We start from the raw sequence: 25,443 nt of genomic DNA, 5'->3' as shown, positions 1-25,443 counted from the left end.
ATCACAAAACCCTCATTCCAGCAGGTCCTGCCCTGCCCTGTACCCAGGAAGGCACAGAGAAGCCAAGAAGAATTCAGAAAGACAGGCCATGGTGGGTTCCCCTCTGAACATATTACCACCAGGTCATGTCTTCTTTGGATATGTAATTTCTACATATCTGTATTTTTTTAAAATGAAACCTAGCATAAAAATAGAATGTTTTCTCCAAGTCTTTAGGTCTTTATTTCATATCATGTAAAACTTTGATTAAATAATCTGTTATGTTTTCTCTTAGAGGAGTGCTGGTTATGATTCTTAAGATGTCTGAGGAAAGGTTTCAGAGCTTTCTACCTCTACATAGAAACAGAATTTTCACCATTTAGAAATTTTTAAATTATCAGATTTATCATGAGAAAATTGGCATATTAACAAAATAGAAGACAATTGAGATGAAATACTTAGTAAATACACATATAATTATAGGATGTAATATTTTAAAGTTAATTCCCTAATAAAATACATGAGATAGTTCGTCTTTTATGACTACCTACTATTTACATAGCAGTCTTTAGCATCATGTGAGGATGAATGTGAATGATCATCTTTCTTTCAGAAAAAGTATTCTTTTAAATTATAACACTCCTATTAATTCTTAGCACAGGATTGTATTTTCTCTCCGTCCTTTGAAGAAAAAGGTATAGTGTTACTGTTCTCCCTTCAGTATTTTTCCTTAACTATTTCTAGGTTACATACCTTTTAATGTTAGGTTTAATATCTTGGGGTCCAATATCTTAAGAGTAGTCAAGATGAACATTTCCACTTTATTTTGGCTAGGAAATGGGAGTAGGAGCCAGGAATTCGTATCCAAAAGATTGTAGGTAGCATGAAGGAGAGAGGCCCTACTTACCAAACCATGCCTGCTGGTCTCCTTGAACTTCAATGGCTAAGCCAAAGTCTGCCAGTTTCACAGCTGCTCCCTTGGATTTGCTAGCTAAAAGCAAATTCTCAGGCTTTATTTAGAAGGAAAAAAAAAGAGAGAGAGAGAGAGAAAGAGACTGAAGTGAGAACCTATTTTAAGTGACTATACAAAACTAACAACATTTTTACTAGATTAGGGGAGAAAAAAAAAAAAGTCATGCATTGTCATCTCTCCTGGAGACTGTCATTCCTAAATCCCAGGGAAAACATGGTTAGAAAATGATTAAAAATAATCATGTGTGCAGGCTTTAGACAGATGCATAAATGTTTTGTAGAGTACTGTACAGAGGGGAGAGATCAAATAAATGAGAACACCTGTCTTGACCTGCTCACATGTTTCCAAGGACCAGTTGCAGACTTGGCCACAGACATTGACTTAGAAGCCTAACAGAGCACAGACATTTTCAGCAGAAGGAAACTTGGCAAAATGATAACAAGAATTGGACCAATCTACAGACATTTGGCAAATGAAACTGTGCAAATTAAATCCTAGTTGACTTTAAGAGTTTGGACCCAAATGTAGTGATTTTGATTCCTCAATGTTTCCAAACAATTTCTGTACAAATTTTGGAGCTTAACTCTGAATTACATATTAAAAAAAATGCTGTCTTTAAGAATCTGTTTATTCTTAAAGGCAGAAAGAATATACTGATATTTGCCAAATGTTATAGTTAGCTTTTTCTTCTTTATAAGCCAGTTTTTTAAAACAGAATTTACATTTTCTCAAAGTGTGACTCAAAACATTGCTTATATATGTATGCTCCCATCTCAAAATATGGTGGGAAAGATCCATTTTATTTTCTGGGTAATTTATCATTACTCCAGGACTAATAACTCAAGTCTTGGAAGGAGGCTGTGTCTACACCATTGTTTCCCAATCAGCGCATCCAGACATATTGGTACTTTCAAAATAAGCACCATGACAACATCTTCCATTTCCCTGGAACCCCTTTGTAAATTTTAAGAAATGAAGGGGTTAGATGGCTAGGAAAAGGAGGCTGGTTAATATATATAGCAAAGTCTATGCAGTCCAGTTATCTGGGTGAACATATGGTACTGGTATACATATGGGAAAATGAATCAAAGTCTTCCTACTTGGCAATAAGAACCAGCAGATTTGGAATCTGTGTCTCAGACTGAAAAATATTGGGAAACAATGGACACTACAAGTGCCAAAACTATTGTTTGAAAATCTAAAAATTTAGTCCATCAAGCTGATTTTGTTTATATGTTGACAAATAAGCAATTCCAGATTTTTTTTCACCAAATTGGCTACTTTCTTCTTACTGAATTAGTCAGTTCTGTTAGTTGTTTTGGCCTTGTGTAAACACAGCCCAAATAATTGTTTAATTTATTAATTAAGCCAGCCATGCAAAATAGCAAAAAAACCCATAACCAGAACTTGGAAGAAATTAGGTTAAATCTATAAGAAATTGGAGTGTGGGAAAATAAGTTTTAATTGAATTACCAGAATTAAGGCTATTGCTGCTCACTGCCATCAGATTCATCACTATCATGATAATTTGTAAATATGAGGAAACCTCTGTAACTTTTTAGGGCTGATAGGATTTTGAACTACCTTAACACTATGTAAATAATTTAGTTTAGATTTTAGGATAAGGATGTCTTCAACCTAACATTTGAAATGATTTGGAACTCTGGTTATTTATCAGTATACTGAAGTATGTATTCTTGTTAAAATAGTCACATCTGACATTTTGCTTTCACAACTAAAATTTCTGGTCCACTACATTCATACATTTTCTAGTTTAATTAAGATACAATGTCCAACTTTTAATTTATGGAATAAGTAACCTAGACAAACCCCATCAATGGTAAGCAATGATTGAGTCTATCTCATTTTTGACCTTCACATTCAAAAGCATTGAGCTGTCAGAGATGGTTGCTAACACATATCTGACCCTAATTTGTCAAGCACAGACTCATTCAAGGGAAGAGTTCCAATCACTTAAGAAATTACAGCCATTGTAGAACTTTTAAGTCAAATGGTTTTGAAGCTTGTTGAGCAAATGCCAATAACATTAGTAAATAAACTTTTTAAGAAATTTAATATGTTTTTACTCTTATCACTAAATCAGAAAACTTCTGGACAGTGCTGTGTGCACTGAGCCTTCAAATACCAACTCTCTGCCAATTCAGAAGAAATGGAACTCCTTGAGTTTTATCATGAAGGACCACTGAATGACTGGGAAAAATATCCATAATTAGAGATACCTAGAATACTTGACTGTGGGGTCATCCAGGAAAATAATAAATCCATCTGGATCGGTATTTCACCCTATACCCATGAAGACTGTTCAGCTGCAGTTATGGATAGGAAAAGGCAGGGCTATTTCAAGGGGATTGTATATGTATTTAAAAATCGGTAGCACTGATTAGCTTCACATTTATGTATATCTTCTAGGCAAACCTAAAATACAGAATTGTGGATTGTAAGCTGAAAAAATTACAAGGATTATTGAATTAATTAAAGGATTATTTGCTTTTGAATATTTTAATCAGAAGATTGCTTTAAATAGCCAGTTTCAGTGAAATGCTGAAAACATCACACAACTTCAGGCCTGACTCAGCAACTTAGAGAAACTCCCCATCTCAAAATTAAAAATAAAATGAAAAAGGGGTAGGTAGTTCAGTGGTTAAAGCACCACTAGGTTCAATCCCCAGTACCACCAAAAAAGTAAAAGAATAAAAGGAAATTATACAAATTTGGTTTCTAAATAACTCTTTGTATATAATGTGTTTGAATAATCCTGTTACTGTGTTCTGTGAGGGTGTGGAATTTCTAAAGAACATTTGAAGTAGGACAGGTACATTTACTCTGACTTTTTTGAATCACTACCACTTATGTACCCTCCTTGAAAATATATTGTATGACAAAAAGTTCATTGCCAAGTAGGTTAGTTCAAATTCTGAATGCCTACAAAAAGGAAAATAATTGATGGTTATATTTCACCAAGTGGGTAAGAGTAGACTCTCTCAGCTAATAAGTGGCTGCCTCCTTAGAAAGGATGTTTATTTGCTACTATGCCACTATTTTCATCTTCTATAATGAATGAGACAGGTGAGATTAGAAAGCAAGTTCTTTCAGTGAATGAGAGTTTTCCATGGGGCACAGTAAGATGACAGAAATGGGGAGCATGATAACTAAAAAGAAATGTGAAAAGTCTGGGCTCATGTGCTGGTCCTAATTGACAGACTCTTGGAGCTAGCTAACTAGCTCCTTTATATCTTAAATAAATATTATAAAGCTACTAAATTATGCCTCATAAGTGTCTATGGAATGATGGAATTTGTGGTTTCATATCACAGGACCTTTGTCCTCTGTAGGGATACCATACACATTAGTGATTAGCTATGATGGTCCAGGGCAGCTGGCCATTTCAATTGTAAGACATTTAATATTTAATGAATCTATTATATTAGTCTTTATTTATTGATATTAGCTCTAAATTCTTACAATGCGATTACTTTTGGGTTGTTTTTTTAAAATAGATTCTACTGACATTCTCACACATAGGTTCCTTCCCCACCCCATTGCTTCCTAATGATGCAGGATTTTCCATGACATCTGGTCTCAATGTCAACAACCATTTATAGCATATCAGCTGTAATGAGCAGCAACTGTTTGTAAGTTTTGTTCTGTATTTCCATATGAATACAATGACAACTTTTCTTCAATATGATCCAAGATTTTCTTGAATATTTTCAAATATATCAGAGTACCCAGGCAAGTTGTGAAATCACTGTTAGAACTGGAAGAGACTTGTTAGAACTGGAAGCAACTCAGAGAGACCCCCATCTCAAAGTTAAAAATAAAATCAAATAACTCAATCTACTGAGGTTCTAAAGAGATAAAGCCAGGACTGACAGCTGTAGTACCAATTTCTTTCCTTCTGAAGATGAGATAGAAAACCTTTCTGATGTTTTAAAAATGTTTCGTTCTCAAGTGGTAGTTCACTTGATATATATATTTAGAAGAGTTTGAAGTATTAAAAAATATGTACACTGATCATCAAATAAAATTAGTGGAAAACTTATGAAAACCACATAGTTTTAATCTTGCTTCTCCCATAGTTTGTTAAGGAAATTATTTGGCGAGGTAATGGTCATCTTCAGTACTAGTAGGATCAAAGATTTATCTGGGCACATATATGATAACCATCCTTAATAAGACTTAACCATTGGGAATCTATGTGCGGAATCACATGTATTTTGCTTCTTTCTTTTTTTAGTGTTATAAATATAATAAACAATTACTTTTATTATACATATTATTTCATTCTTATGTTCCCTTGGATATTATTCTTAAGGAGTAAGGACTGTCTTTTAGAGTTTCTTTCCTCTATTGGAAAAATCTAAATATTTCAACAAGAAGTTCACCATTTTCTTCTTTGGTATGTTTTCAGTCACTTTTTTCTGTGCTAGAGAAGGTGTGAACAATGCTCCCAGAAATAAACAAAATGAAAATCTGTACGAATTGAAAAGCTAGAGTGTCAAGTTTGCTTATTTCATCTTGCACATAGTACAAGTGATTTGAGCTTTTATCTTTATATGTAATGAATGCTTGAGTTCTTGTCCTTAGCATAGGGAGTTTCTAGCTGAGTTTTTGATCAGGAAGCGTTTTATTGTCATGAGATGTGAGCAGGTTCACAAGAATCACTTGGTGTTTCACTCTTGTTTCTTGATTTATTTATTTATTTTTGGTACCAGAAATTGAACCCAGGGGTACTCAAACACTAAGCTACATCCCCAGCCATTTTATTTTATTTTATTTGAGATAGATTCTCGCTAAATTACCTAGGGTCTTGCTAAGTTGCTGAGGCTGGCTTTGAACTTGCAGTCCTCCTGCCTTAGCCTCCTGAGTCCCTGGGATTACAGGTGTGTATCCCTGCACTCCTTAGCTTCTTAATTGACTTTTAAACAATGGGCATGCATTGTTCTTGCAGCTGAGTAGACTTAAACAACCAGAGTGTAACTTCAGTGTGACTGTGCCAACTGTCCAGTTTCTTCATTGCCTCACACACACTAGGCACCCAATAAACTCTAGTATGCCTCAATGAATTATTGAATTTTTCAAATGTATAATTTGTTTCTAAAATATTTATAAACATGCATTATACAAACATAATGTGTTCTTTAAACTTCAAGCTTTTATCTAAAGATGTTTCTGAAAAAAGTAGAACACTTGTGGTGTTATAATTATTCAAAACAAAGTTAGAATTTGATATAGTTAACAAAGATTGACTGAATGCTTTTCATCCTTCTCCTACCCCTGAAAACTAATTTCTTTTTTACTATGATCATAAGTTTATTTCTCTGAAGTAGTTTTAGAAATTCCACCCCCCAAAATCTCCAGAATTATTCTCTTCATTAAAATATATATCAATATATCCTCATATTCATTTATCCATCCAATGATTTCTCCATTCAGTAATGTTGTTATTCAGAAGGGAAGCTAATAGGAAAGAAAGGAATTTCTGCTGAGGGAATTTGCAGTGTTTTGATTTGTTATTAGAAGATTCAATTGTGTATATAAAGCCTTATATCCACATTGTTATTCATGAAATAGTTTAATAATCCTTTCAAATTTATTGGAACTGAAGAAACGTTACAACTTTGTATGAAATATAGTTGAAAAAGCATAGCTATAGTAACTCTTTTTACTTTTGTCAACTAATTCACAGAAGTTATATTCTGTAGGTTATTTTATTTTATTTTTTTTCTGGTATTGAGGAGTGCTCTACTTTTGAATTATATCCCTGCCCCTTTTAAAAAATTATTTTGAGATAGGATCTTGCTAAGTTGTCCAGGCTTGACTCAACTTCTGATTCTCTTGCTTCAGCTTCCCAAGAAGCTGGGATTATAGATGTGTGCAACCAGGCCAAGCTTGATAGGTTTTTAAATAAGAGTTTATGCCATCCGACCTGATATTTCCATATTTCTTGTGACATCAAGAATTGTTGTCATTTGTTATTGCAAACTCTCTTTGACCTAATATTCTTTGGGAGGAAGAACTTGTCTGATATACTTACTCCCCCCAAACTGATTGTCTTCATATGGTCTAGATCAAATGTGGCAAATGCATATTTTTTCTTTTTTATGTCTCCAGCTAGGGATGGGGCCCAGTGGCAGAGGGCTGGCCTGAATTCCATCCCAGCACTACAAACAAACAAACAAACAAACAAACAAACAAAACATTTTAACTACATCTCATTTTACAAAGTCTGTTGGCCATGTCAACTTATTAATTTTCTAAGTAGGAAACCTTTACTTTATACACTAGTCTATTGTCAAATTATGTTGCCTCTATTCCACATTATAAGTTAAATATGCCTTATTTTCTTTGTTCTTAATGATAAAAATTTTGTTATTTCTGGAAGATTAATAGGCATGACTATTAAAGCCTTTTGATTTATTAACCATTTCCCAAATAGTTCATAAAGCTAGTAATAAAATTATTTGCCCAGTATTATTTTGATCTACTCTTTGATCTCTGTAAAAGTTTCAATTCATTTAACTGAATTGAGAGGTGGTAGTAATTAACTATGTAGACTTGGAACAAAATTGCTAGGGCATAATCACATCTTACTAACTGAGTGAATTTGAATAAGTTATTTCACTTATGGTTACCAGATTTTCCTGAAGTAAACATGGAGATAATCACCGTACCTTTCGTGTAAAGCTGTTGTGAAGATTCACATTATACAGCATAGGGTTGCTAAGGTCCTGCCTTGATCCAGACCTTCCCAAAGAGTCCAGTCCTATCCTTCAGCTATAATAGTATAATTTTTCATCAGTGCTAGATGTCTCCAATACAACCTGGGTCTACATCAACTGGCCGCCACTGGCTGCATCTCAGATGATAGACTGCAATCCATGTATCCACAGGGTACTGCTTGGTGCTGTCTGGTGTACTTCTTTATGCTAATATTCTATCATTCTGGAACTTTTCCTATTACTTGTTTCTGGGACATCCTCCAGTTGCCTCAATCTTGGTTCTATGCTTCCGAACTGGTGGATTCCACAGGGTGGCAGTTAACTAAATGTTCTACTGGGATTCTTCAGTCTGAAGATATTCTCATCCTTATGTTATCCAAATATTAACACACTCAATAATCTGTTAAGATTGCCTTTTATATTATAAATATTTATATCATGAATATATAATTCATATACATTTGTATTTTTGGTTGAATTTCATTCATTCCAAAATTAAAAAAATATGTTGCAAGTATTTGCTAGGTTAAGGTCTTATGATGGGTATGGTGGAACAGCTATATTTCCAATGAGAGGCATAAAGACAAATGCCATAGATGCATTTGATAATGATAAAAACCACAAGATTTCCTATGTCTTTCTCTCTCTCTGATATGAACCAATGTGCATTAAACATTTTAACTGAGTACAAACTAGCATATGAGTTGGGATAAAGAAATGAAAAAAAAAATATGGCAGAGGAATACTGCAGGCCTCTTTTTATTTAAAGCCTGGTAATAAACTTCAGCAGTTCATCTCTTTTCTCTGTTTTACTCTATTGGTAAATATACAATTACAAGCAGAATATTCATCACACAGAATATCTATCTTGGTGAAAGGCATAAAACAAAGCCGGGATTCAGAACACTCAAGGTGGGCATATGCTGCTTCTAATGCACATGCTCTGATCCTCTTAGTATGATTACAAAATGCTCCACTGAAACAAGCACCAAGAATCAGACTCAGTGGTGGTCCACCTAAGTCATCAACTTGACAAAACTAGGACAATAATTACAGAAGTCATAACATCTCATAATTTCATCTCTGTCCTTTCCCAAGATTAGAATGAGAATGGAGAACAAAAATTCTCTTCCACTTTGAGAGAAATCTGATGGATTACATAGCAGGCTATTACTGTGGTAGTAATACTTTGGTAGTAGGCCTCTCTAGAAATCACTTGCCTAAGTTTTTAATTTCTGACTTTAGTTCTTATGTCAGAAAATATACTTTTCTTCACAGCCTATGTCCCAGGTTTAGTGCCATCTCTGATTAAAGTTCCAGTCTTTGAAGGGAGGACCTGATCACAGGACCTTAACCATATTGTGACTCCCACAAAATATAACTTAAAAGTTATAAAAGAGAATTCACACTTTTCACAGTTGCCTTTTTTTTTTCATTCCTGGCATTACTGGGCCTAGCACAAGCCAAGCATGTGTTCTACCACTGAGCTACACCTCCAGCCCTTTTTAAAATTTTATTTTGAGGCAGGGTCTCACAAAATTATGTAGAATAGCCTCAAACTTTCTGTCTCCCTGCCTCTGCCTCCTGAGTAACTGGGATTATGGGTGTGTGTGCCCACTGTGCCATGCTTATGCTTAACTTTTACAGTATATATCAGTTTACATAACATGGAATAAAATGTTTCAAGTAATAGATTTATGAAATAGAGTATTTGATAAAATAGCACAAATATCGTGCATGTCCATATGTATTCGGTAAAAAGGAAAGTTCTGAGATGTAACAAAAATGAGTTATGTCTGCTGTACATAGCTAGTGAGAAATTTTGGGGTGGCTGCTGAAGATATGAATTTTCAAAGGAACACACTGTTTTTCCTTGATCATAATGGGTACATTTAGTATAAAGTCCTATCTTGACTCAAAGAAAATACCTTTAGACTTGCCTTGGCTTTGGTAGTTAAAACTCTCAGAATCAACTGAAATCAAATGATTCCAAGAAACTTAAGTCAGTGTTTTGCATACAAATCACATCTTCATGTAACCAACTGTTGATATTTAGAAGTACATTCTCCTAGATCATTAAATGAATGGAAACTACATATTTACAATTGATTATAGCTAGGGAAGTCTACACAAAAAAAACAGTGTAAGTCCTTCCACTGAACACCTACAGTGTTAGACATTCTAAATTTGCCACTTTTGTACTAAAGCCTAGAAAACACTGAGGTTGTAGACAATGAATTGAAAATATGTGGTGTGATATAGTACATTAGCTATTTCCCCTACCCTGTAGTTTTCTTTCATTTAATGATTTCTGGGCTTTCACTATTTTTCTGAAATACCACAAGTAAAGCTAAAATGTTGAGAGAACAGAACAGAAAATTAATGAAAGAGGAGTATCTTTTTGAACTACTTTATTTCTAAATGATCTAAAACTATCTTGTCCTCAATGGTAGTAGACACTGAGTGAGGTCAGTGATATAAGAATATAACTGATATGTTATATGCACATTACCTGATATTCTATGTATTTTCCCATCTGTATTTTTAGAAGACAAGAATATCTTGGTCCCCAGGAATACAAATACATTTAGAACCAAGAAGCTCTCAATGTCCTCAGAATTCCCAGAACTAATGGTAGGGGAAAGAGAATATCAGAGTTCATAATGGCACCCAAGCATTTGGGCTAAAAGTCTATGCAATAACACTTATAATTTTGATCATTCTTTTTTAAAAATATTTTTTGTTGTAGATAGACATAATACCTTTATTTTGTTTTAGGTTTTTATGTGGTGTTGGGGATAGAACCCAGGGCCTCATGCATGCTAGGCAAGTGCTCTACCACTGAGCCACAAACCCAGCCCTAATTTTGAGAATTCTTTACAAAATGTTAGTCATATAGCGTAAATATTAAATAACATGTTCGATCAATGTCCACAGAACAATTTTAAAATGGAGAAGAGATCATCAGCCCTACAGACATTCAACTTAAATGCTATATCTATTCCTAGGAGTAAGGGAGTATAGAAATCTATTTATTGTTAATGTTAGGAAATTATTTCTCTCTGAATAAATAAGAATTTATATGTCTCAAGTGTGTATTAGAGATAAGAGATTGTGGTGACAGAAAGTGCCTGGTGAGGGAAAGTTTTGGATGGATTCCATACATTAAGCAACAACTTTATTGCTTATATTTTTGCCTTTAAAAGCATAATTGCAGCTGAACAGTCATTAGGAACTATGTGGTGGTTTAATCTTCTCCAAAGGCATTACTCACCTTCAGGTCCCGATGGACTACGCCCATCTGATGGCAGTGTAGCACAGCCTCCAGGATCTGCTGAATGCAATGACTGCATGCAAACACCAGGGGGCGTGTGTTAGTTCCAAGCTTACACTCACTGTCTGTATACCCTCAGAGAGACTGGGTTAAAGTGCAGAGCTAGCAGACAACTGGAGTTGTATTTTACCTCCTTCAGTCATGTAAACATATTGCTCAAGTAGAGTGACTACTACCTCAGAACAATCGGAATCTTGCCAGATATAAGCCCAAGTGTGGATCAACCTGTTCTAGAAAAATCCATTTTGACAATATTTCATTTGGTTCAGGAAGGAGCTCATTTCCTGGCTATAAATTCTTCCAGGAAATGAACTGGAACACAAATATAATCTCTGTAGTTATTGTACTCAGTCTTCACCCTATGCACAAAAACTGTTTCCCTATTCTCTCCCATTTTTTCTGGTATCATTTTAAAAGCTGTTACATTAGCAGGCAAGACACCATTAAGGTTAAATTAGGATACGTAATGAATTTTTGATAAATCATTAACTTTTTGTGCTTTAATTTAGCTGGCAATTATTATCTCTTGCCTAAGGGTTCGTCAGACTCAAATGGAGCAATGTGTAACCAGTTGTTCTGCTACAGCAACCCATGGTCTCAGAACAGAAGTGGTGTTTAAATCTACAGGCGGACATACATCACAGGCCGAGTTTATCTCCAGGTTAATGCGGGACAATTGAGGAAAGCCTGCCCCCAAACTGCCTCTGGTGGTTTATTGCTTGGAAACATAACAGGTGGTATTCTTCATAGTGTCCTTCCCTTTTTGCTATGATGTATATTTAGCCTGTAGATGAGCAAACTGAAAGAGCCATCATGCATTATCATTTCATCATTTACTCATTTCAGGAGAAAGTGGGAAAGGCAAAGGATCCATATTAAATAACCACCCACCCTGCCCTTTCCCAAGAAAACAACAACAACAACAACGAATCTCCTTTGATTCAGATTTATGGACTCCATATACTGACCTTCAGGTCCCTGTGAACTATGCCATTTAGGTGACAATGATTTACACTTTCTAGAATCTGCTGTATACAATGACTGCAAAGATACAAGGGCAGAATGGAAGGGAGAACATTTTAAAGGCACATAATCACATTGAATACAAAATAAAATGAAAATTCAAACGAAACAAACAAACAAAAATTGTAGTTCTTCACTTTGTTTTTAGCTTTACATCAGAATTAAATAATGTTGAATAAAGCTAATTTTGGTTCTAACAAAAATGACGTCCAACATAGAATTTGTGACAGGTTCAGACAAAACAATTTGAGCTGTGTTTTTTCATTATTAAGTCTACAAATTAAATCATCCAATGCAAAACTTGAAATTTCCATATTTAGGAAGAAAAATTTATAAATAATTACCAAAAATGTTCTGGGAAAATTCTCCAGAGAGATAAAATTTCTAGGTTTTTCTCATACACATCTAAACTGTTTAAAATCTGAGGTCACAATTAAACATAGGTGTTGAAACAAGAGGGTAAACACAGATGAAGTGGCAGGTGAAACGAGGATTAAAAAAAAAAAGGGACACATTTACCATTTTGACTCAGAAGTGGTGTTTCCTGTATAATATGTCAATAGGAAAACTAATGCAAGTCTCCAATAACAGAGGGAGAATTTAAAGTAGACTCATGACATAAAATAAACCCTCTTCAGTATAAGAATACCCCGGGGAAGGACTGGGGAGCTTGCACAAATAAATAAATAACACATATATACATCAATAAAAAATTTAAATCCCCTAGAGCACTGGTAATTGTTAAACCCACTTCTATACACTTTAGTGAAGGGAAGCTTTTGCTTATTACTATTCAAAATGCAACTTTTATGCTATTCTCAATAAAAGCTCACAAATGACAAATAGACTGCTAATTAAAATAGGAGAAATCATTTGACTGCCACCCATAAGGTCCCATGAGCTGTTATCTGACATGCAATAATGCAGAACATATCACACAGATGAATTTTGTAAAAGTTCACTGTGCAATTCAAGTGCAAGTATGAACAGAACTACATTCATTTAAGGGTGGAGTGAACGATTTGATAAGGACATTTTCAATCATTTAATGTACAAAATAATGCTACTCTAAAAGAAATTGATGAATTTAAAAAGTAATCAGATTTATTATAGTATAGACAAAAAAATTGATGATTGTGATTTTGTAGCTCAAGTTCTATCAACAGTAATAGTGAAAGAATCTCACACTGGTGGTCATTGACTATGAAGCTTATTTGAGTATTATTCATTATTTTTAAATCAAGTGAGTCTTTTTTCTTCTATCATGATATTCACTTCATATTCCCCCTTTTTTCCTTTCCTTTTTTTCTTTTTTTCTTTCTTTTCTCAAAACACAAGTATAAATTATTGGGCCTAGGGAGTAATAGAAAATAAAAAAGTAAACATTATTCACCTTTACAATTTTTGACTAGTGAGGATAGATTCAACTCTTAATTTTTTTTTTCATTTTAATTTTTGTTTTTTTGTGGTGTTCAAAACCAGGGTTTTGTACATCCTAGACCAGTGTTCCACCACTGAGCCACATTCCTTATTTCTCAGTTCTTAAATTCTTTAGAGCTACTAAGAAAACAGACTTTTACAAATGTTTTAAGGAATATACCCCTTTGTGCTTGTAACTGGAAGAGAATGCTTCTCCTTCATTTTTTTGTAGGACCTATCCTAAAAATATCCTATTGTTAATTTTCAAACTTAATGTAAGCATGCATATTAAATAATACAACTCACAGCTTCTAACCTATTGTCTATATAGGACTCTTCAACAGTCACTATAGTCTCTATCTTTATTTGAGTCAATATTGTTCAAATAAATCAGCACATTTAACATAACTTTGAGAGACAAATTATATTCCCTAACTTGTTTACTACCTTGATTAAAATTATTACTCTCTCTTGGAAAATGGGCAAATGGTTACCATAGACCTGCTCTGAGACCCCTTTTCTGGGTTTAATGAAGATTTGAGGTACACTACATAACTAATGATTCACTCTTCATGACACAGGTGACACAGAACTTTCTATTTGACATTGGCAGTAAAAATTCCATTAAAAAATTAGAATGTTATGTACAGATAGAATCACAGAATGCCATAAACCAAGTAAAATCTGAAATTTGGAAGTGAGCTCATGTGTGCATGTGCTACTCGGGAGGGATGGGGAACCTCCACTGTCAGCAGAATATCTGCAGAAGGTCCTGCTACAGATGCGTGGCAATGGGAAGTTCTGAGAGCAATAGAGAATGGGGGCAGAAAGGCCACAACTGAATTTTCATAACATCTCATTTACATTGCTAATGAGCTAATTGCTCTTCATCAGTTTTTCAAAATAAGCGACTACTCCAGAATATATAAGGAACGCTGAGGAAACTGACACCATGCCATCTAAGTAATAGGCAAGCAAGTGCATTTCTGCTATGTCACTCCAAAAAAAAAGTTGCTTTGGGAAACATAGGAAGTTCCAAAGTAGACAAAATGTTAGCCCTTTAAAAAAGGTCTATAAAGAGATCACCAATTAACAAGATTGGGAAAATACTCTTGAATCCTCTGAAATACCTGAATAAATATTTTTCATGTCAGGGTTCCAAGGGTTTTAATGAAACTTCCAAAGAGTTAAGGAGCCAATAAAAACCCTTTAATGAGGCCACTGGGGCAAACGGGTCTGTTACTGCTTTCTAATTTGATGTGCTCTGCTAAGCAGAACTTTCTGTGATGATGCAAATGCTCTGGACCTCTCTGTCCACTTTGTAGCCACTAGCCATTTGTGGCTATTAAGCCCTTGGAATAGGGCAAGCCCAGCTGAGAACTGATCAAAATAAAATTCAGACCAGATCCATAGATTTGTTTTCTAAGAATCATTCCAGAGATCCTTAGAAGAGATAAACTTCTATTAAGAAGGACTTATCAGGAAAAGAAGCCCGAGATGCTATTATGAAATTCTCATAAACGTGAAGTATCATGGTGCATTTAAATATATACATATAAATATATATCAAACAAGAGTCATTTGAATGATGATTCTTATATCTTGCCCAGGGCAAGTCACTTACCTGGCATCAGCTTCACTGTAATATTCTCTTGCCACTATGTCTTCAAATAGTTCACCTCCAGTAACTCTGTGGAGACAAACAAGATAATCACAGTTTTTTAAAGAAAGGAAAAAAACAAAACAAAAAAACACTAGGCATCAGTAGATTCGCAACTAATGTACAGACAGAACTTTTTTCCTGGATTATTTTTTTTTAAATTATCGAAGCATGATATTTTAAAACATTATGATATTTACTTTCCTTAACAGTCAAATCTCTTTAACTTAAAAATTTCATCTTTTCTATTTGTTTGTGTTTCCTTAGATTCTGAGATCATGGTTTTTCTGTATGCCATAAATACATTCAGCAAATATCTTTTACAGAAAATGGTTTCCCTTGAAGTCTTCATTTTGGTTCTCTATTATTAATTGAGGTCTAACAAAATGCATGACATAGATTAGGAACATTTTCTGAATAAATAGAGATGCTGCACATCACAGCTAGATATGAGTTTGCAGGCCACATTTCTTTGCACATCTTTTCAACTTGTGTGTGTGTGTGTGTGTATGTGTTTAAACATATACACTTTTCCCTTTGCAAACACATATAGAAATACGTTTTTCTCACAAAAGTGAAATCATGTAATATTTATAAATAAACTAATTTGTTTTCACATTATATTAAATCAAGACCACCTTCAGATCAGAAGCATTTTTTTCCTGTTTAAAATAACAGCAGCAAAATGAGTTATTTATAAAAATATTTACATATTTTAGGGTATTTCTAGAAAAAAAAATTCTTACAAGTAAAATTTCGGAGTCAAAAAATGTCAACATTTAAAATTTTATTAGGATGACATGACAAATTGTCGTCCCAAATGGTTGTGTACCTAAGGCTATGAAAGTGCCCACAAGCCCAAATCATTTAATATTTTTATTAATAAATAAATTATCTAATTTTTAAAAAATGTTAGGTCATATTAACATGAATGCCTTTACTATTAGTTAGGTGGACCATTTTAACATGTATTTATAAGCTATTTTTTTCTTTTGCTATAATATGGCTTGATTTTAAAAGGAAATTTCCACTTTGGAGTTTAACCTTATAATACTTTATAATATCTAATCCTTGTTGAGCACTTACAATGTGTCACGCAGTGTACAAAGCATTATGTTAACTCACAAATTCTTACAATTGCCCTCTTAGGTAACTTTTTTATTCATTCTCTTTAGATAAACATGACAGTAGAGCCTCTTAGGTAATTTTAACATCAGTTTATTGCTGAGAAAATGAAGGCCCAAAGAAGTTTTGTATCTTGCCAGGATTATGCAACTTTAAGTGGCACAGATAAGCTATCTACTGCACAGTGCAGCCTCTCCAGTAATGACATTGTCAGACTTTCTAGGTGTTCAGAAGGCATAAGTCATTTGACAGAGCACCAAGTGAGGGTTTAGAGCTTTGGGTATAATCTACAGAGTGACTCTAAGATGTTTTTTTCTCTTCGTTCTCATTTGCCTTTCTGCTTTACGCTAAGAAATCATCAAATAATAGCGTGTTTCAGAGATTGCTGGCTATTATTTTCTTCTCTATTCTTATTTTTGCCCTAAAGGAAAAAGATTGGATAGTAAAAATCATAAATCTGTCTGAACATTTATGCAACTTTCCCCCTCTCCATTGCATTCTGTAATCTTCATGTGGGTGACAATATTTTCAATTCTATTATTTTATATTTAAAATGTATAACATAAAATGATCATCCAAAATTTCGCAAGGCTTCTTCTGAAAGTCCTGATACATGTAATTTGATTTGTAATATAGCACAGCTATATTTCTCAGCTAAAATCTATAATAATAATCATTCACAAATGTATCTTAGATAAATGATAAAACAAAATACTTAAATAACCAGAAAGCATTTCCAAGAAATCCATGTTGTCCCTAAAATGATGATAAAAGTTTTGTGGGATTTCTTCCTTTGACTATGACTAAATTAATGATATGTATATAACATATATATAGATATATATGTCATATATATATATATATCATATATCACGTATGTGATATATTATCATATATATCATATATCTTTGTTTCTGACCATATGTATTTATTAAACCTGTATACATTACAATTTTAAATGGTTAAATTGTTCAGTCATACTGAGTAAGAAGTCTAGGGACCAGAGGCATAGGTCAGTGGGAAAATGCATGCTTACCAGCCATGAAGCCCTGGCTTAAGTCCACAGCAACAATACCCCCCCCAACCAAAAGTTTATTGTTATTAATATAATTATTGTTGCCTATAGTAGCTTTTTAGCTATACTGTTTCTACCATGAGAACTGTCAGATGCTGAATACTGGAATCTTGACTGATTTGTTATGTTAGTTCTTAATCTAGCATTAATACATATTGGCTCAATTTGCTGGAGTAATAATCAAATGGATTAAGTGAGTTTGAAAATCATGCTACCCACTTCATTTACTGTAAGTCAGGACTTCACATGAGATTAAAAGGGAGAAAAATCACATACACACCAAAGTTTTACCATCTATGGCAATAGGCTTTATTTCTTAAGAGGTTTGTATTTAAAAAAAAATACAAAAGTCAGGAGAGAGAACTAACAGTCTGATAACTTTCAATGAACAGCTTTGAACATAGTAAAAGAGCGTTTTTGTTTATTTTGTTTGTTTGGTGCTGGGGATTGAACCCAGGGCCACCTGCACAAGAAGCATGTGCTCTAGCATTGAACAACATCCTACCTGCAGGAAGAGTCTTTTTTTAATGTTGAGTTTTAGATTATATAGTTAACTATCTCTGACAGTGTTTTCTTCTTCATCTTCTAGCAATCATTCTTTAAAAATTTTTTTAAAAATGTCCTTATGTAAGTGAAACCATGTTATCACTTCTATGACATGTATGATAAATGTCTAAGAAGGAAAAAGTGGTAGAACTCATTGCTTTAAAGAGAAATTATTGAATTTCCTATATTTAATGTAACATTTCTACACTCACAGTACTGTTTAATGGAGCACAAAATTAAGCAGTAGTTATTACAGAGTTTGGAAAAATTTTAGTGAGCTATGTGAAATATCAGATAATGCCACAAGTTAAATCAGTCCCATGAATAAACTGTTAGATTAATTAACTAATTAGAGATTTGTGAATAAATTGTTGGAGTTCTGCTATGATATGAAGCATATCAATTATATATTTGAAACTTTAATTACCATTTATGAATCTCTAGAACATTAGGGCTGATGGGGAAAAAGAGGATAATCTAGTACACTGAAAATATGAGACTTATCTATCAAAAAGATAAATATTTTTGTTGTTATTTTTGTTATATATTAGGATTTTGATTCACTTTATATTACCCTACAGAATGATATGTCCTTTTTGTGTTTGTAATTTTCTACATGTTTGTGATTTACATCAGAAAAGGTCAGAAGTAGCTTCATCTTGAATGAAACATTTGTAAAATATCACAAATAATTCAGATAAGCCTATGAGGCTGAGCAGCTGGTGGAGTCCAAGATGGGGCTCTGGAAGGTAAGATGGTACCATGTCAATCAAATAAGTAGCACTAACTGGAGGTCAGAACTGGTGCCTGAGGTGGCAGAAGGGAAGCCAGGGGCTTCAGGCTAGAGCTGAGTAGGAAAAGAGGAACCAAACCAGGGCCCCACTAGAGCATGGAGAAGAGGCACGCTTGCCAGACAAAGGACTGGGAATCCCATCTGGAAAAAAATGTGGATTCCTCTCGGAAAATTTATGTAAAGGTGCAGGATAAACCTCATGAGCTGAAAGCAAATATTTGAACAAAGGCAGAAAGGGTCACTGTACATCAAGTTTTAAATGTATGTCAAGTTTTGCCATATGTCAGCATGAAGGTCCTCCATAGCTGTCCATTGATTTTCTAGGCAAATCCTCATAGGACCTTCACTTAGCTGCCTAATTTATATTTTGCCTATCTTTACCCCCATTGATGCCCTGCTCCGTTGTACTTTAGCCATAATGGCCTTCTTCCAATCCTTCAAGTGATCTGAGCTCCTTCCTGCCCCAAGGACTTTTCACATGCTCAACTCTCTCCCAAGACATTTCCAACTTGTCTACCTTTACTATTTGTTGAGTAAAATCATCAAAACTTATCTTAAGTTTTATATTCTCAAACTTCCACCCATCTAAATTATCCCTCCCCCACCTTGAATACTGAGTTGTTCTTCACAATACCACCATCACTGTTATGTGTTGGTATATAGGTGTTTAACATTTGTCTTTCTACCAATATGGCTCTGCAAAGATAGAATCAGTTCCTACTCTTTCACTGTCAAATAACTAGTGCTGAGTTCAGTGGCTGTGACATAGCAGGTGCGTATTAAATGCTTATTGAGTAAGAAGATCAATAAGCAAATGTGTTGGATGATGAGATGTGAATGCTATTACTGACATTGGACACTTTCCATTACATTAAATTTTTTTAAGTTTGTTCCTTTTAGATATATATGACAGTAAAGTACGTTATGACATACATACATGGAGTATAACTTATTCTAATTAGAATCCCATTTTTATGGTTGTAAATGATTTTGAGATTCACTGTGATGTACTCATATATGAACATAGGAAAGTCATGTCCAATTCATTCTACTGTCTTTCCTATTCCTTTTCCCTCTCCCTTCCTTTCATTCCCCTTTGTCTAATCCAATGATTCCTCTTCCTACTTATTGTGAGTCAGCATCCACATATTAGAAAGAACATTTGGTCTTTGGTTTAGGGGGACTGGCTTATTTCATTTAGCAGAGACTCCAGTCCCGTCCATTTACTGGCAAATTTCATAATTTTATTATTCTTTTCCATTACATTTTTGATAAGAAAGCAAGGATCTTCAAGCATTTTTTTCCTCTAGAAGTCATTTATTTCAGTGTCAGTTCTTATGGGCATTTTTCTCATAAGACAGAATTTGTCTATGAATGAATCCTGTTCACCAGTGCATAAGGTATTGGTTAAATGTATTACAAGGCACACATTTGGATTTAGAGATTGAGAGAGGAAAATTATAAAACATAATACTGGGAAGACAAAAATGTATTTCATTTTTTAAAGAATTGAACCCATATCCTTTTTAGTGTAATTGAATGCACAGAGTAATAATATCATACATCCAACTTCCCTATGAAGTTGTGCCTATTTCATGTGTTTATAGGTTTTTGAGTTTGCAGTGAATAATTAGAGTTTCAAGATGAGTCAAGCAGTGTCACCCTTCCGGGGGCAGAATCAGGTGTGCCATCCTGTGCAGTTAAGGATGCAACAGAAGGTGTGGGGGCCCTGACACCAACCGGGTATGAAGAGATTTAAAAAAACAACTCTAGCTACATTTCTCATGTCTTCTTTAGCTAAGATAAATTCCCTTTTTAAGATATTTTCTATCTGAATACCTAGGCTTTGATGATCCCTCTGAAGTAGTCGATTATCTGAGGGAGTCCAGAAATGATTTTTGTAATAATTTCCAAATTGGATAATAGAAATCATAAGGGCCAGAGAGCTGGTTAAATACAAGTTCAAGGAATTTCTTATTGATTTGGAGACAGAGAGATTCTCTCAGTCCTACTAACAATTACAATGGAGATGATAAAACTAAGAGAATTGGAATTGTTCCATTCAAAACTTGATTTAGGCCAGAAAAGCTAACATGCTTGGGGGTTTTTGAAGCAGGAAGGTGTATTCATGGGCACTGTCCCACCTACGGGGTTACTGAGTGGAATGGGGAAGTGAGGTGGGCTGATAAGGCCCTAAATGCTTTCAAAGAGCACTAATATCTGACTCTTGCATCTATTCCTTTAATATCTTTTCACCTTTTCTTATCTTACTCTATTCCTGATGACTTCTGTATCCTCTTTCAGCTCTACAATTCTATTTTACAATTACCTTCTCATTTCATCTATCTTTTGCAAACACATGTAAAAGATATGACAAATATCAAAAGTTCACATTCTTAGCTAGGTGTGGTGATGCACACCTATAATCCCAGGAGTTTGAGAGGCTGAGGCAGGAGGATCGCAAGTTCAAAGCCAGCCTCAGCAACTTAGAAAGGCCCTAAGTAGCTCAGTGAGACACACTCTCTCTCTCCCCCCCCCCATATGTGTGTGTGTGTGTTTTGTGTATAAGGGTTGGGGATGTGGCTAAGTGGATAAGCATCCCAGGTTCAATCCCTGGTTTAAAAAAAAAAAAGAATTTACATTCTTAAAATTGTTTTTCCAATTCAACAATCAAAAAGAAAAAGAAAGAATGAAAATAGGCCTCTTAACCATAATTAAGGGAATATGGAATACAGCAAAAGAAAAAATGGGATATGTTATATTTGTTCCGTTGATTTAATATGATGTCTTAATGCATGTCTGATTAACTATGCAAGCAATGTTTTTCAAAGGTGTATATATCAAAATCAATGTTTCCTAGGAGCTAGGAGTGCAGCTCAGTGGTAGAGCACTGATCTAGCATGCCTGAGGCCCTAGCTTGATCCCCAGTACTGCAAGAAACAAAACAAAACAAAACAAAAGAATATTTCTTGAAGGCAAATGATAGCAGTGCTGGCATTGTAAAAAAGTTTTATATCAAAAGCACAATAAGATACTGCCACATACCCATCAGGATGGTCATAATTAATGAAAGTGTTGATGAAGATGTGGGGAAATTGAAACTCTTGCACACTGTTGGTGGAAATGAAAAATGATACAGTGCTATAGAATAAAGTATGGTTCTTCAAAAAATTAAAAGTAGAATTATCATATGATCCAGCAATTCTACTTCTGGGTATATGCCCCAAAGATTTGAAAACCGGGTCTCAAAGAAATATTTATACACCTATGTTCAAAGCAGCATTATTCATAATAGGTAAAATAATCCAAGTACCCATCAACAGATGAATAGATAAGAAAATGTGTTTTATATATACTATTTAGCCTCCCCCCAAAAAAATTCTAAGACATGCTACAACATGAATAAATCTTGAGGACATTATGCTAAGTGAAATATACCAATAACAATGACAACAAAAAACAAATAATGATTCTACTTATATGAAGTATCTAGAATGATCAAATCATAAAGACAGAATGTAGAATGGTGGTCATCAGGGATTGGAAGAATAGGGAGTCACTGCTTACTGGGTATAGAGTGGCAGCTGTGTGAGACGAAAAGGGCTCTGGAGATGGACGGTAGTAGCACACCAATGTCTTTAATGCCAGTAGATTGTACAATTAAAAATAGTGAAGATAGTAAATTTTGTATGTAGTCTACTGCAATAAAAACAAAATGAAACCAAACAAAGCCAAATGCTTGATAATAGCAATGATAACATGAGAGTTAAAAAAAGTAAGTTTATAATCCAATAAACTCTAAATAAATATGGCTACTTCCTATTTCTTTGTGAGTCCAAGAAGGTTTTAGGAACTTAATCATATCATAATCTTGACTTCTAGAAAACTATTATCTAGTGAAGAACTCTACACTAGCCAGTTGTTGAACTTTTTTTTTTTTCTGCTTTTCATTTTTACTTTTAGGCAGCAAGGTCAAGGAGAGAATGAAGCAAACTAAGCATTCTAGTTTGATATTAGATAATTCTATGAGTTCCGATCAGGTCAAAGTTTTTCTGTGCTATATTTTGGTTAATAATTTTGCTTATTAATTTGGAAAGGGAAAAGACAACATTTCTGCTCATTCACAGGAACTAGAAAAGGGTTGTCAAGTATGTGTATCATAAGGGAAGGCTCTACTCCATCTTTATTGTGCTCTCTAAGCAAAGGTCATGCCAGGAACCATTTCTCATAGCCCAGAAACACTGAACATGCTAACAGCAGTTCTATCCACATTCGACAATGTCCTATGACTAACTCATTCTCATCCCCTATTCACCAAAATATAAGTAGCATGGCGCTAGAATCCTTTCAGAGATCTGAGGATACTCACTGAATCAGCTGAAATGCTCTCATCCTGGGAATGCCAAATTTGAAAGTAAATTGTGAGGTGTGAGCTATTTATAGGATCCTTCATACATCTTTAAGTAAATCTTAATATTGAACTTAGGGCTGTATAAAATGCTTTGGACATCAGCTCTCACTTATCGTAGTAGAGTACTTTCTTTTTGAGTTTGGGTTGTCTATTACAGGTGATCAGATTACCTCTTCAGGAACCTATGACTTGTCATAATGTAGCTTTGCAGTGGTTCTACTCTCAGCTCATCAAAATCCTGCTTGGCATATACACATATATTATAAGAATGGATCAACTGATACAATAAAGCACTCAATTCTTTGAAGAAGACACAAGTTAATATCAGAATACTGGTGCATATATTAAACAAATTTTTAAAAATTGAAAACGACTGGTAATCCTTCCAGATAAATTGTTGTGAGTATCCTACTGAGACATTGAGCTTTCCTGCCAGGCATGGGCATTGATCTCTCACATGTTCAGTCCCTAGAGTTGAAGCTGGACCCAGACCCAAATGGGCAAAACACTCTTTCAGAGGTGAGAAATCTGGCTAAAGAGGCTGGCTGCAGTCTAGACTCAAAGTTAGACAACAATGCTTTTTCAGGAAGAAATGAGACCAAAGGAGAAATAGCATACTAGGTAATTTACAATGAAGATGAGCCATACAGATAAATCCAATCTTTATATTCATTTGACTTTATGCTTCATCTATCCAAACTAACCAGTTGCAGTTTTAAATGTTAATTTTTATATATTTATGGGACTATTTTAAAGTTTGGAATAACTGCCAGGCACATATTTGTAATTTGTAAGTGACTCCAGAGGCAGGAGGATTGTGAGGTCAAAGCCAGGCTCAGCAACTTAGTGAGGCACTTCCTCAAAATAAAATATAAAAAGGGCTGGAGATTTGGCTCAGTGGTTAAGTGCCCCTGGGCTCCATTCCTAGCAAAAGAAAATTAACTAATTAATTACTTTTGGGATAACTGATCTTTACTATTGGTCACAATATTTCTAATAATTTGTTATCAAACACAAACATACAAATGTGTGTATACATAGATTTTGTGGATAGATATTTAGATAAATCTTATAAGATAGTAAATTTTTTTTCAGTACTGAAGATTGAATCCAGAGGCACTTTACCATTGAGCTACATCCTCAGCGGTTTAAAATTTTTATTGTGAGACATGGTCTCACTAAGTTGGGGTTTTCTAAGATGTCAGGAAGTTTGCATTTATCAAACTTTATTCTTTAGACCAATCTACCCTCTGTGGGAGAGGACATACCATAATCACTATTCATATGGTTGTGTGGAAGTTTACAAAGGAAGGGCCTACATGTACCTGCAGGCTATTTAAACAAGGCTAGTTATTTGAACAGATATCCCTAACTAAATCATTAAGTTCTCCTGATGGACACTCATTCAGTCACAGCTTGTTTGTTTGTTTTTAATAATAAAATAACTATGTGGAGAGTTAAGCTTACCACCTATGGGTCAGTGTCATCTATATACTAATTCTATAAATGTTATTAAACTGTATCTATAATACGCATGAGGTTTGCATATCCTAACAGATATGGATAAAAAGAATTGAGCTCTAAGTTCAATTTTCAAGCATGTGGTCTGGTGGAGAAAATAGACACATAAATCAAAGATTATGTTTCTACGAAACATGCTTTAAAGCGTAGTTTTACTTATAAAGGCAGAATCCTTAAGGCCTGGCAAATCCAAGATAAGGGAATCATCCCATTTACAGAGGAAGTATGTGCAACTGTAAGTCTCACCCAATACTCTTCTTTTTGGCATGATGAAAGGGATAAATTTGCACAAATGGAACATACATGGAATGACTATGTGTGAACTCACTGATGGAAAAGCAGTGCCATCCATACTGGACTAATGCACAAACTGATGCCCAGATGCCAGCCAGCAAACTGGGAGTCCTTTCACATTTTGTTAGTTTATGAAGAATCCTTGCTACTGCCTCCATTTTCTATGCCTCACAGAAAGCTCCAGAACACTGTGGTCTAGATTCAGGAAGTCACAATGTATAAAGCAAGAATAAGCAAAAGCCCAGGAGGAAATAATGAATTTACAAAGGTTTGAGATGACAAGGAAAATAATGAATTATTTCTGGGGGCGGTGAGAGCCACTTTCACAGAGAAAGTGCTGTTTCAAAAGGACTCATGTACATGAGGGAGAAATGTGGAATGGGAACACTTAGGAGTTCAGCTGAAGAGAGAAGGAAGAAATGAAATAAAAGGACCAATCTCTCTTCTTGGGTCCCAAGCTTTTCTTCCATTCTTTGCAATAAATTCCTCAGGATATGCCTTAATACTAAAGGGGACTTCCAGATACCACTTTCTCTCCAATGCATTC

At 34.5% G+C, this 25,443-nt stretch overlaps 1 protein-coding gene across 10 annotated transcripts in view; it reads right to left on the bottom strand.

Moving 5' to 3' along the window:
* Positions 1–25,443, bottom strand: part of CAMK2D (calcium/calmodulin dependent protein kinase II delta) — a 306,210-nt gene that overhangs the window by 76,544 nt on the left and 204,223 nt on the right. For all 10 annotated transcript variants that reach the window (XM_081303165.1, XM_081303167.1, XM_081303164.1 and 7 more), the window contains exons 5-7: positions 15,096–15,161; positions 11,998–12,070; positions 887–989 (exon numbers count right to left, since the gene is read on the bottom strand). In XM_081303165.1, the coding sequence (XP_081159291.1) occupies positions 887–989; positions 11,998–12,070; positions 15,096–15,161 (242 nt within the window). The remainder of the gene's footprint in view (positions 1–886; positions 990–11,997; positions 12,071–15,095; positions 15,162–25,443) is intronic.

This window comes from Spermophilus citellus, assembly GCF_964194105.1.
Source record: "Spermophilus citellus genome assembly, chromosome: 8".
Classification (NCBI taxonomy): domain Eukaryota; kingdom Metazoa; phylum Chordata; class Mammalia; order Rodentia; family Sciuridae; genus Spermophilus; species Spermophilus citellus.
Note: the sequence above shows the minus strand (reverse complement) of the source record. Positions and strands in the feature narration are given on the sequence as shown.